Source organism: Rhea americana, unplaced genomic scaffold (genome assembly GCF_003343005.1).
Source record: "Rhea americana isolate MKP2758 unplaced genomic scaffold, rheAme1 scaffold_317, whole genome shotgun sequence".
Lineage (NCBI taxonomy): Eukaryota > Metazoa > Chordata > Aves > Rheiformes > Rheidae > Rhea > Rhea americana.
Window position 1 is genome coordinate 515,363 of NW_028186443.1, and position 13,041 is coordinate 528,403.

General features: G+C 44.6%; 1 protein-coding gene across 4 annotated transcripts; it reads right to left on the bottom strand.

Annotated features, from left to right (window-relative positions):
• Positions 1-3,443: 3,443 nt before the first annotated feature.
• Positions 3,444-11,377, bottom strand: XAF1 (XIAP associated factor 1). 4 transcript variants are annotated; one of them, XM_085310343.1, is made up of 8 exons: positions 11,304-11,366; positions 9,133-9,268; positions 7,992-8,048; positions 6,886-7,141; positions 5,997-6,064; positions 5,392-5,745; positions 4,822-4,891; positions 3,444-3,587 (listed from the first exon to the last, which is right to left on the bottom strand). In XM_085310343.1, exons 1-8 carry the CDS (start codon positions 11,333-11,335, stop codon positions 3,574-3,576), a joined length of 987 nt encoding a protein of 328 aa, XP_085166469.1. In that variant the 5' UTR covers positions 11,336-11,366; the 3' UTR covers positions 3,444-3,573. The 4 variants fall into 4 exon arrangements, with proteins under 4 accessions (XP_085166469.1, XP_085166470.1, XP_085166472.1 ...); XM_085310344.1 differs by lacking the exon at positions 4,822-4,891; XM_085310346.1 differs by lacking the exon at positions 3,444-3,587 and having other exon boundaries at positions 3,608-4,891; positions 11,304-11,377.
• Positions 11,378-13,041: the final 1,664 nt, after the last annotated feature.

Genomic DNA, 13,041 nt, shown 5'->3' on the forward strand with positions numbered 1-13,041 from the left:
GCTCCTGTGTCAGCAGGCTGCGTGCAGACCGTCGAGGAGCGGAGGATGCTAAATCCGATCGGTTATTTCACAGGGAGACAGACCGGCCCGGCGAGATTCGTCTAAAGCAAACRAGAAATGGATGCGATTCTTTTTAAAGAAATTAGCTGATTAGGAAGGGCTAGTATTTTATGTTACTATTAAAGCCACAAGTGGTAAGAGTGCAAGAGGGCAAATTAGTTATGTTTGCATTTTAGGTGATAGCTGATAAGTGAAAAGCAGAGGAGGGGCCTCTCCCACCTGCCCTGTGCCTGCGGGGCTCCTTGACCAAACAGCAGATTATTTTTTATTATGCTGAGTCAAAATGTGAACTGCGGTGTAAGTAAACTGATCAGAACTAACTGCAGCACGAGAAGCAGGGTATCTGCTCCCGTACAGGTACATGGTGGTGCAGAAACCGATGACACTGTTCACCTCCCTCTGTCTCCAGAGCTCGCTCCAGGAGCGAAGGTGATCTGTGATCCGATCCGGCTGCAGCTCCAGGCAGCTGCGCCTGGTGCTCTGGCTCCTGCCGCCCCTCAAGCAGAGCAGCGTGGCGCAGAGCAGGGCCTAGGCCGAAAAACCTATCACACAAGAACAATAAAATCAAGGCAACCGCAAAGGACATTTTGGTCCCTAAAATAAAACAGAAGCTGCTCTGTACCACAAGGAGTGCTAGTCACCAGCTGTGATTTCCTGCTGCAGTGCTGGGAAGGTACTCAGACCTCAGTACTCTTCCTCATCTTCATCAGGGAAGGGCCCAAGGAGCTCCCTTGCGCCCTGACTTTGTGCTTGGCCACCATAAGGGTGCAGCTCCATAACAAAACTGTAGATCTGGTGATGTCCCTGGCACAGCCTGGGCTTACCCCCATGCAAGCGGAGAGGACTCAGCTCAGCAGCACTCCCAGGGGCCTGACTTGAAGACACCTGAAGGGAAAGACTCGCTGCATGGAAGAACGGGCAAAAATACATGAGAAATCCCAGAGCAGAGATAGTTTACATCTGWTCATGTGACACTCCTGAAAGCTGAGGAGAAAGTTGGGCAGCCAAGGAGAAATAAATGTTCATTAAAGTTTCCACCTAGAGAACTGCAAACCTCTAACAAATCAGGCCTTCCCTTAAATCAGAAGTTTATAGATAGCTCAAAGCAAAATATGTGCCTAGTTAACATTGCACAGACTTGTATTCCAGTCTGTGTGATGATCTGGGGAATCCCGTATGGTGTTTACGATCCTCTCTGTTACTGTGCATTCCTCGTGCGTACGGAATGGCAAATCCTAGGTGGAGACGAGCTTTGCTGGCCTTTGCCGCAGGCCAAGCAAAGCCAAGCATGGCTCCAGCACCCTGTAAGCCGGGAGGGGCATTAAATGCTGGTGTCTGTCCATTCGCTTGAAGCACTCTTGGCTATGGAGAGCGAACCCATCTGGGCAGCCCTCTGTGCCTGAACCCCATCACAGAAATAACACAGCAGTGGTTAACTGGTTGCAACAATCTGACCATCTGATAAAACCAGTTAAAATACCTAAGAGTGAGATGGAAGGATATAAGAGAAAGGGGACAGCACTGGCCAGAGACCAAGTGATTGAAAGGGCTGTTTCTGTGTGCAGTGCATCCTCCTTCGCATGTGGACACCAAAGCTTTTTGAAGATCTTTTTCAAAACAGACAAAATATTTTTCTTTCTCTGTATAAAGGCTATATATACATACATACATATATATATATATAAAGGCATACATATAGCTGCCTACCAAGCTCATCTGCAGACTTTTTTTTTCCATTTGCATTTACATTTCTCTTCAGCTCATGTTATGTTTACCAGGCCTGCTCAAACGGACGCCGAAGAACAAGAAAGAACCAAAGTTCTGAGGAGCCCTCATAAGATCTTAAAGATATAAGATCTTAAAGTCTAGCTTTGTTGCAACCTGTTCAGACCACAAAATAAACAAGACTGTGTGAGAGCTTATGTTTGAATGGAGATGGGTCTACTGCTGTGATGTGTATCAAAGAATATTAAGCATACCAAACTATGTGCAGGTCTAAACTGGTGCAATATAAAAGAGGATAAATTCTTGCATAGAGCGATATGGTTTAACAATGTGTTTTCACAACCCCTTCCCTAAATATGCAAAATACTTTTTCATAGCACCACACTCAATGTTAGATCTAGTTACCARAAGTTCAGAACAATTTCTGAAAGTTTAAAATTAATCTCAGTAAGAACAATGTCTTAGACTGTGTTTGGAGATTCCATCTTAAATCTGATTAAAGTACTCCTGCAGGGTTTCAAATGCAACTTTCTAGATTCTGATTAGTCAAACATCCAGGACAGATAAGGAGTCAAGTTATGTACTCTTCGCCCCTCAGTAGTAGAGTTTCAGATTCAGATTAATGAGGTCAGAACTCATGCAGGAAATATAACAGATGGTTACAAACAGCCTCCATGCTGCAGAGGTAGGGGCTGGCATCAGGAGTCACTTACAGTCATCAGACCCAACAGCCGGCCTTCATCGTGTCCGCAACGCTGGCATTAGCCCAGGGGCTGCGAGGATGTAGGTATCTCCTCCCAGATCATCTACTGGGGTGTTCAGCTCACTCTTGCCAATGTGGCTGTGTGTAAATGAGCCTGAGCTCATGCCGAAGTGCTGTGAGTGTTCTCAAACTCAACCTGATTTTGCATCGAGGCTTTGTGCATAAATCATGCAGAGAGCAACCAGTTTGGATCTGAGATGTGAGATGTTAAACCACAGCTCAGAACACACATCAGTTCCAGCCAGCCCTATGTAAGATTAAACGTTGCTAAAGGTGGACGAGAGGAAAATGGCTCCTTGTGGTAACTGCTCTGTTAACATGTATCTTCGTGCTTATAGACAGAAGATGCCATTCCAAACGCTGCTTCGCAAACATGCACACAGAGCACAGAAAGCACCCACTCACTCTGCACATTTACCTTTTCCACCAACGGGCTCTATGAGTTTCCATCTGGACCATTTTCTATCAGGTGAACACTCTCAGTTGTCCCTAACGTGTCTGCAGTCTCCTGACACTAAGCTGTTTGGGCTAGCCCTAGGTTCAGTGGGGAAATTCCCACTGAAGAGGAGAGCAGGATATAATGTTTTCAAATTTCACTGGGCAATGCCATAAAATGCACTAATGCCTCGGTGACAGCAAGGGGAATTGGTGGTGCTCAATGTGACAAGAAATTCTGAATTGTTCATTTCAATCCCTCCCCTCGGACAAACAATTTTAAGGAAGCTGTTCTCCCTGCTAAAATAAGGTGGAAGACATGCATTCCCCAGGCAGGCTTACACAGAAATACCTGAAATTACAACAGCTGTTGAGCCCCATTATTTTTAGAGCTTGCTGGTGAAATCTGCTAAAGGCCACTCTTAATAAGGAATAAAAGTCAGAACCACTTTTTGTTCCTCATCCAGAGTAGCGAATCACTTTTATTTTTTGCCAATAAAGCTAGTGTACTTTCAGTGCCTTTTGCTAAAGCTGAACTGAAGCTTCACTCTGAAGATGCATCTCTCTTTCCAGATTTAAGCACGAGTGTCCTAGAAGGAGTCTTCTGTAAAACAAAACCCAGTTATCAGTCTTTTTAAAGAGAGATTCAGTTTTACAGCCTTCCTGTCTTTATTAAGCAGAACAGCCTAAAGAAACGAAATGCAAGTCAAAGTGCATGTAATTATTATGCACTTATTTTTATTTGAATCATTCTGTAAATCAAAACTAGACCAACCCTCCACTGCATACTTTGGTGCTTGCTGTCCTTATTTTAGCAGGAGATCGAAGTTTTACAGGCAGAATTAAAGAAGTTCTTTTACTGAACCAGGCAGATAAACACAGATTGAGAGCAACTGCTTTGAATTTCATTTAATTAGCTGGGCTGAGCTGAAGGGATACTCCTTAGGATCCAAGGAGTAGAGCAGGTGGTAAGAGTCACAGCCTTTTTGGGACAGTGGAAGAAGAGTTACTTAATACCTATGAATTAGTGCAAGCTCTGCTGGAAGTGTTGTCTTGAGTAATTATGCTCTATTGAATGTGTAATTTTTACTACATAAAACATAATTTTTACTACAGAGAAAAGATGAATTTTACTTCTTGTCTTCTGAAACTGTTTTGTAAACCTCCATTTAGCGCTGGAACAGATAAACCCAGAACAGGATGCCTGTTCTGTGAAAATTTTGTGCTGATCTCTGCTTACAGTGGGATGGTACTGCCCTGCTCAGATGAATGTAGTTTGAGAGGTACAGTATGTGCTTTTGTGTGCACATGTGTGTGAGTCAGGAGAGTGAAGAATGTATTGGTTTTGAAGCAATGCCCTCTTAAAAAAAATTACTGAAAAGGGTACTTCATGGATCAAGTGCAATCAGGTATGATTTTTGTGAGTAGTTTATGCTGCAAACATGCAGTCTTTTGGAGGTAAATTATCTTTTCATTTCCAACTGGTTTAAAATGCATTCTTCATATTGTTTTTTTTTTTCCTTTTGAAAAAAGAAATAATGTTGGGGAACCCCAAAATTACTTATTATTTTTTATTCTCTTGACTTGAACCAGCTCTTAATTCAGCTATCAAATGGGAATTCTAGCCTTTTTTACTCTTTCGTTATAAAAACTGTCTATTAAGTCCCTCCAGCTACCTCATGGGAACCTAGTGTGTTGGAATGCCAAAGAGCTTAGCAATATTCTGAGTGTTAACTCTTCCAGATGTACTTCCTCTGCAAAATATTGTTCCAGTTTGACCAATACAGAATAATTCTAGATGATAAGTTCTATTCTACATTTCACAATTTCTGCGATACCTTCTTTTCCACGATTTAATTTTGGGTTCATCGTAGTATTTTGTAAAGATGTCAAACGTAGACACTTGATCTGACAAATAAATAACAGTCATATTAGAGGAAAGTTTAACATTATATTCAACATATAGTTATATTCAGTGGGGGCCTCACAATTGGGCCCCTGTGTTGAGATTGAAACTTATCTAGTTCCATCTCTGATGCAGCTGAGATAGAATAATGTGGTGGGGTTTTTTGTTTTGTTTTTTTTTTTTTAAGGAACAATTATTAGATAATATGGAGAGTGCTGAAGACTTTCCAGGATTTGAGCTTGAAATTAATGGCTTCAGTCATTGTTACTTTTTCTTAAAACTGAGGCAGACGGCAGGAAACAGAGCTAGTCTGTATGGATGTGAGCATAAATAACTAATGGAATTAGTCATTTCCATGCTTTACAGAGAGGCTGTACCTGCAGCCAACATTTCATACATAGCTCTGGAATGGGGAACAGGCCCTGGGACCTCAGGTGACGTGTAGTGACCTTGTAGGTATACCTCTTATTTAAGCACATAGGAGACAAAGCTCACTTCTCACCTCATGTTTCCGAAGGGTTGGAAGCGGCAGGAGAATGTTGCAGTGGGCACAGGTCACCATCATGTCGTAACACAGGGTATCTTTAAGAGCTTGAGGTGACGTGGAATGCCCACCCTTTGTGGGAGAGGAAAAGCCAAGCTTCTTTTTGTTCTTTGGAGGTTTAAGCAAGGTTTTTGAGGTCAATGGCTGGTCCCTTTCTTTCCCTTTGGGACGGACGTCTTTCCATGCCATTGCATCCTCAGAAGTGGAAGAGGGAGCCAGGGAGGAAGAAGATTGAGGAGAGTCAGTGCTGAGTTTTGAAGTTTTGGGGCCAGCAAGAGCCTCTGCCAGCATATGGGGTACACTGCATTTATTCTGTAAAAAGAAAACAATAGCAAAGTGAGGAGCACCCAACTACATAGTGTATTGTAGTATAGGACAGGCATGAATCATGGGGAGCAGCAGTAGAGGCCATCTCACAGTAATGCTGCAGCTGAAAATGTTGTATCATGAAGCTATTATTTGAAAAGCCAAAACACACTGCCTTTTCTTACATAATGTACAGCTTTTTCTGGTTTAAAATTAGGAAATTAACTGTTTTCTGGTTCAGCATCAAAGCTACTTACCAGATGCTCGGGGTACTGATCATCTGGGAATGACTTATTGCACTTCAGACAAAGATTGTCACTGTCACCTTCAGGAAGAAAACATGGAGAAAGATGCTACTCACAGATGTTATCCGGACAGGCTGTTCAAACCTACCTTATAGTCACTGATGCTAGAGAAAGACAGGATGCTAATTCCACTATCTGAGAAGGAATTAGAGCTGTGACTCTCTCCTGCTGTTGGTACCGCTCAAAACCAACCCCAAATCCCTTCTAGTGAACTTTGAAATATTTGTAGTTTCACTCTGGCCCCTTGTTCTGTGACTCAGGGTTCTTCTCTCTTACCTTGCCCTAGCTAATTTTAGGCCAGGAATGTCTATGTCCCATTGCCAGGAGTTTTGCTTCCTACAGTTTATTTTACCAGCCACTATATTGTAGTCCTACTGCTGCCTATTCCTTTCTGGAATCATTGACAGGATTCACAGATTTTATTTTGTTTGTTTTATCATAGTCTGTTTGATACCTTTGGCCATATAAACCTGCTCCAAAACCTCAAGAAATCAAAGTATGTATCTCTGCCTTCAGATGTTGCAGGAGGAGGAAATCCTAAATTAAATTTCCTCTGTACGGAAGGAGAAAGCTCTGCTTGTCTTCTGACAGAAGAGATTACACTTTCAGGATACGAGAGAAGCATAAAAAAGAACATGGCTGATGAGCAAGAAGTTGGTGCAATCACTTGACTTTAAAATAATCACTGTAACTGAAAATGACACTTGGCCCATTCACTGTGGTTGGATTAAGCAGCAATCCCTTTCAGTCTGAATTACTGAGGATTGTAGAGAAGGCAAGAGAATTTTCACTGATATTTAACAAGGTGAGCCTCTCCACGACAATGAGGAATTTTGGTTACCAGTGGTTGGATAAATTGATGTTGCATGAGTAGATGCTTCACTGGTTTGAAAGTTCACATCCTTATGGTTGGACGGACGACTTTTCTGGCAAATATCTTTATGTCTGTTCTGATCTTTGTACATGACGTATTTGTTACATTCCCAACACCGCTCTGTTCGGGTGGCACAAATGTCCAGGTGTTCCTGCAGCTTGCTGAAGGGCATGTCCAGCTCACAGATCTTGCATTTTGTTGCTCGTTCCTGGCATTCCCTGGCCTGCACGTGAACAGAGGAAATTACTGTGAACTGCCCATCAATAATAAAAGAGGGTATCAGGTGAGAGGAATGACTGACTATTTAAGAATGTATCTGCACAGCCAAATGAAGGCATGAAGTTAGCCTATCTGGGCTAGCTTTAAATTAGGAGAATGTGGCAATATAAGGCAAAATGGATATCAAAAGCAGTGAAGATGTATTGCATCTTAGGTTGTAAGGTTTATATATATATATATATATTCATTTATATAAATATATATATAAACCTATATTTTTAATATATATATGGGTTAGCAACAGAGCACCAGCCCACCTAGAAAATTCCAATACTTAGCTACCAGAACCAGGTGAAGCCTGCTGTGTTTGCTGCTTTGGTTCCTCAAAACAGTTAGACTAAAGCTAGAGTGGTCAGGCCGCGCTCACTTCCCAGCTGCTGCCAATTCCTTTGTGTATCTCTTCCTTAGCGGTCTCCCTGGCATCACACCCACAATAGTTCCTGAGGAAGGTTCCTGTGTGAGGAAGGACTCACACTTTGCCTAATCTCCCCTTTGGAAAAGCAGGTAATATGAATGTAGGGGCAGAAAAGAAATGTCTTTGGAAAATCCTCAAAGAATAGGAGCCTGAGGTGCCAAGGATGAGGAAGTAATAGATTATTTCCTAAAATAGAATATCACAGCAGGACTGGATGGACAACCACCACAGGATATACTTATTTACAGGGGGCTAAAGGTATGCCAAAACAATGCCACTGTTGAGAAGTTTGTCTGATGATGRTCCAGGTTAGTGTGACTCCTGGTGGCTGGTCAAAGGGTCAGCCTAGAGGATGAAAAGTATCATATTCTGTGCTTACCTTGTGACACTCTAGCTGGTACTGCTGCATATTCTGGTGACAAAGATCACATCTAACCTGCAAGTGAAGCATACAGCAGTTCATTGGGAGCATAGCAGGATGGTTAGTGCTTTCATATAGCAATACAAATTCAAGCTGCTGTGATGATCTCCCAATTACTTTCATCCCAATCAGTGACAAAGTTTTGGTGAATTGTTTGTTTGTTTGTTTGTTTTCTCTGTCAGACCTGAGCTATGTTGTTGAGATTTTGAGGAAAATTTGTATCTGATGATTCTGCAGGAAACTATCATTCTCTGCAGGGATCCAATTCTGAAAGGTCCCAGTGTGAAATATAAAGTATATTCAGAATTTTGTCTGAGGTTTATCTTGAAAGTATAGGGCTGATATTCAGCTAGTCTAAATTATGATAGGCCATATAACAGTATAGGAGACATGCTAGCTTTCTTGAGGTTTGCCAAGAGACCTACTTGTGTTCTGTTATGCAAGTGAAAAGAGTGGAACTGTTAAATCAATGAAACTAGTAAAACAGAATAAAAATTCATGCCTATGTATTGAGGCTTCAGAATAGTACCTCTAGCTGCAGGGTTTCTAATGCCAGATTTAAAAAGTCATGAACTTGCTATACAAAGAGCCAATCAACTTACTCTGCTAGTTCATTTTTGTTTTAAAAAAAAAAAAAAGTTGTAACTTTGTAGAAGCAAGGTTTATGTCAGATCATATACTGTCCATCTTTCTCTGCATCATCTAACTTTATGCTGGAGCAGGCACTGTTCATCCCTCTACGACCAACATAAAACTCACACAATAGCATACAGGGGTCTTAAACTCTATACTGCATGATCCAGCTAATTCACAAGCAAAAGTAGCATGTATTCATCTCTGATCTGTGACTGTATTACTGGAGGAGCTGCGATGAATAATCCTGAAACCACAGTGTAAGCTATATTCCCTGAAGCTGAGTGTGCAATAGGATCAAAAGATGCTGTAAACAGGACTGAAGGGTTTTATCAGACCCTTACAGATTTTCAGGTTAAACAATTATGAAAGATCAAATATACTTAAAATAGAGCACTATACTTCAGGGCTGACAGAGCTTTTTGGTATTTGCAAGAAAACCTTAAGAAAGTGGAGCGTACCTCACCTGCTTGTGTGCTTCTGTCTGATGGTCTTTCATGTCCTTTTGGGCAACTGGTTCATCACATCCTGGACAGAGAGTGAGAAATCGCAGGCAATGGGCCTCATGGAGGGAGAAATTGGCAGCAGACACATCTCGTTTACTGCCAAGTACAGAAATGGAAAGGAGTGAATGAACTGGTTACAACTCTAATGGTTTGTCCCCCAAAAATAGTTCTCATTCATCCTAATGAGACATTTAGAGACTGGGGTTGTTACTGGGGTTCTGCCATATTACTAGGGGCACTTTTGAAAGGGATAGGGCAACTACTAGAGGCTCCTCATATATGGGTCTAACTTTTGTTTCAGGAAGAGCTACAGCTGTTGTTTAGGTTGCTACAGCTGCCCCCTCCCTGTAAAGCAGAATGTCCTGGGCTGAGAGGCACAGAGATGTTGTCACATCAGAGACATTGTGCTCAGTGGGCTCTAGAAGAGTCACTTAGTCTATACAGGAATCAGTTGTTTAATTATTAATGTGTTTATGACACTGGTGACTAGGATTGAAATACAATAAACAGATCGAGTGCAACCTCCTTAAGAGGCTTCCAAGTGCAAAATCTCAGCAGTGTAAAACTGCTACTGCTCCCCTTGGAGCAGCTTCAGGGTGSCTGACCCATGCCTCAGCTGATTCCCATGCTTCCTCTGCCCACAGGGCCTGCTCCGATCCTGTGGGACCTGCCTTAGGATGCTTGCCTCACTGCTCTTACTTCAGGCCCAAAGACATTTGTGTCTGGGGCAACAGGAGGTAAGGTGTGTCCCTGTCACCTCAAATCCTTTACTGCAATGGGCCAGGGATACTCTGGTAGGAAGTTCTGATGATTGGCACAAGCAGGTGATGGTCATTAGGGCCTAGTGGATGAAGATGAGCCATGCAACCTTGCCAGGCTGCAAGAGTAGAAGTCTGCCTGCAAGGACATGCACACTTCAGCTCCGCTGCTGCGGAGAGGTGGGAGAAAGAGCAGCTGATGTCATTTGGGTTGTCTGCACTGGTCCTTGTTACAGAACCTAACATCATGACAGGGTCACAGAACCAGTCTGCCCAGCACATTCACTGGCTCCTCAATGTGGAGAGAATAGACAGCATGAGGCCACATCATTAGAACAGCCCAGCCCCAGAACAGAGCAGACACAGCAAGAAAGCCCCAGGGAGAGAGGTAAGCAATGAATTCTTCTAATTTTCTCAAGGAAGATAGGTTGCAGCAAGAAAATCTGCTTTAGACATCATGAGAAACTTCTCAAGATGACGATGGATGAACCCTGGAATGGATTTCCTGTGGAGATATGTAATCTCTGTTACCTGAGATTTTTAAGAACTCGTTAGAGAAACAGCTATCAGATTTGTTTTAGGTGCAGTAGCTTCTGCCCAGGAATCTCATCAGTGATCATCAACTGTTAATCAAAGGATCCCCTATAATCATCTAGAAAAATCCACAGGCCCTCTTTGGGCAAGGTTGAGTGGTGATTTTCTTTTCCAACCAAATAAAAATCAGGCTAAGCTTTATTTATCAACTTAATTTTAAATCAGATTCTTTGTTTCCTTGCTTGTGGTTGGCCTTGTCAGGTTTTACTGTTTTTAATTGCAGCGCTTCAGAGTCTTCCTTCCTACAATTTGCCTAATGGCACAGCTAGTAGCTTCTAGACCACACGAGGCTAGGTGACCTCTTACAGCCCCTTTCAGACCTGTCTCTATGAGAGATGGCCAATTATCCTGAAAATTTGTGTATATTGTCACTTTGCTGCAAACATGGCAACAGAAGGGAGTGTTAGCCATGAGGGAAAACTGAGGCAGCTGCAAGGTTTGGCACGGTCTGTCCACTGACTCTGCTGCCAGGCACTAGGAAATTACTGACATGGCAGTACATAAAAAGAGAACAAGGCCTTCCCACCCTCCAGTGGGAGAAAGCTACGGAAGAAACCTCTCCAGAGGAAAGCAGCAACAAAACAGCAGCCTTGAAACGTGAAAATAACTGAAAATCTTTGTTTGGTGCTCAGTAGCAAGCCTAACTTGTATCTCTTTAGCACATATCCGCAGTCTTACCCTCCCCTTCCCTGTTAAGGGAAGCACGGATAATATTAAGGAAAATCTTAGCAAGCCCCTGAGACCCTCGCGCTTCGTAGGAGTGCAGAGAGAGCTCTTACCAGTTTTTGCAGAACCTGCTCTCTTCAGCCATAATTTTTCTCTTTATCCTTCTCAGTTCCCTTTCTTCAAGAACTGTGAAGAAAAAAAAAATAAATGAAACTGAAAGTATCTGTGGCAATAAGCCCATCCCAAACAGCTGCTTAGCCAAAAGATTTTTAAAGGAGACATAGCAGCATTGCCAGACAAGTACTAGTTATTTCCGTGAGTTTAGGTACAGCCACGTGCAGATTAGTTCCCTCGTCCTCCGAGGTCTTGGGGAGGTCTCCTTCCTTCTTTCCCAATAGTTTAATTGCAGTAACTGCCTTGTTGGGCAGAGAGGCAGTTTTGCCCCCGGGCCTGCCCATGAAGAAAGGTGTCTGGAGGCTGGCTGGGGTCAGCCAGCACTGTGCCCCGTGGGGGAACCGCCCGACTGCACGCCACCCCGCCGGCCAGCCGCCCCGAGCCCTCTCCCACGCCGATCCCCGGCGAGGCCGCAGGGAGCCTCCGGGCCTCGGCCTGCCCTTCCCGCCGGCGCCCGTGCCGTCCGCCGAGGAGCCTCCGACTGCGGCCGGCTGCTGCAGCGCGCTCACCGCGGATACCGCTCCGCTCGCCGCCGTGACATTGCCCGCAGCAGGCCTGAGGCGAGGTGCCAGCGCCCTGGGACACCAAGGAGCGAGGCGGCCCGTGCCGGGCGCTGCGGGAGCGAGGGGCCCGGCGCCAGGCGCTGCCGCGCGGAGGCTCCCGGGGCCATTGTTGTCTCGCCGCCCTTTGTTGCGCGGCCGGTCTGCCGGGGGGATGGAGAGCAGGGGCGCGCGGCGGCCACCTCTGCTGCAGCGGCCACGGCGGCACTCGGCCTCCCAAGCCCGCTGTGGCCCCCGGCGTGCCGAGGGCCATCCCACGTCGTGAGGAAAGCGAGCTACAGCAGAGAGGGCGCGGTTGCCCACTGCCGCCGCTGGGGAGAAGCCAGCCTTCATCCTCTATCTCACCTCACTGCGCCCCACTGCGTGGCTGCTCAGCCTTGCCCCAGGGGACTCCCCRCTGTTTCCCCTAGTGACCCTCAAACCGCTTCAGGATATTTGAGCAGGAGCAAGGTGACACCTCCAGCCTGCAGTAACCAGCTCTGTCTTTCCTGCCTGCAGAGATCTGGCCATGGTTGGGACTGACTGACCTACCTCCAGAGGCCACGGGTGCAGGAGGCACTGCCTGTCGCTGGATCTCAGGTGGGTCTCCAGATGTCATCCCTCAGCCCAGCACAAAGCCAGAGGCTGCGAGTTCCCCATGGCTGTGGGAGAGGGGCTGTGTCACATGCTGGCTTCATTGCTTAGGGATAGAGAAGCTATGCAGCCCCTTTTTTTAGAGTTTAGAAAGATTTGCAAGCTGGGGAGAAAGAGGAACAGAATTTCATGTCTTTGTTTCAATGCCAGYATCATTATATTCGGGATTCTCTGACAGAAGGGCTAGAAATTCCCATATCTGCTACTGCAGCAGATCTCTTACATCAGTGCCAAGTGATGAGCTCTTCTTTGATGTACTAGACCTTGCAAGGTGGGGTATAATGAGATACAGGAGGTGAACTGACCTCAGTCTGTAGAATGGGGACAATAATACTGGTTCTTCTACTTTGCAGAGCTATTGGGAGAAATCATTCAGTAGTATTTGCATAATGTATTGTAATACCATATACTATAGATGTCCCAGATGTTGCTCAGAATTTGGCTGTCAATTCAGTATGCTCATTCTCCAGCCATAAAGCCTCTT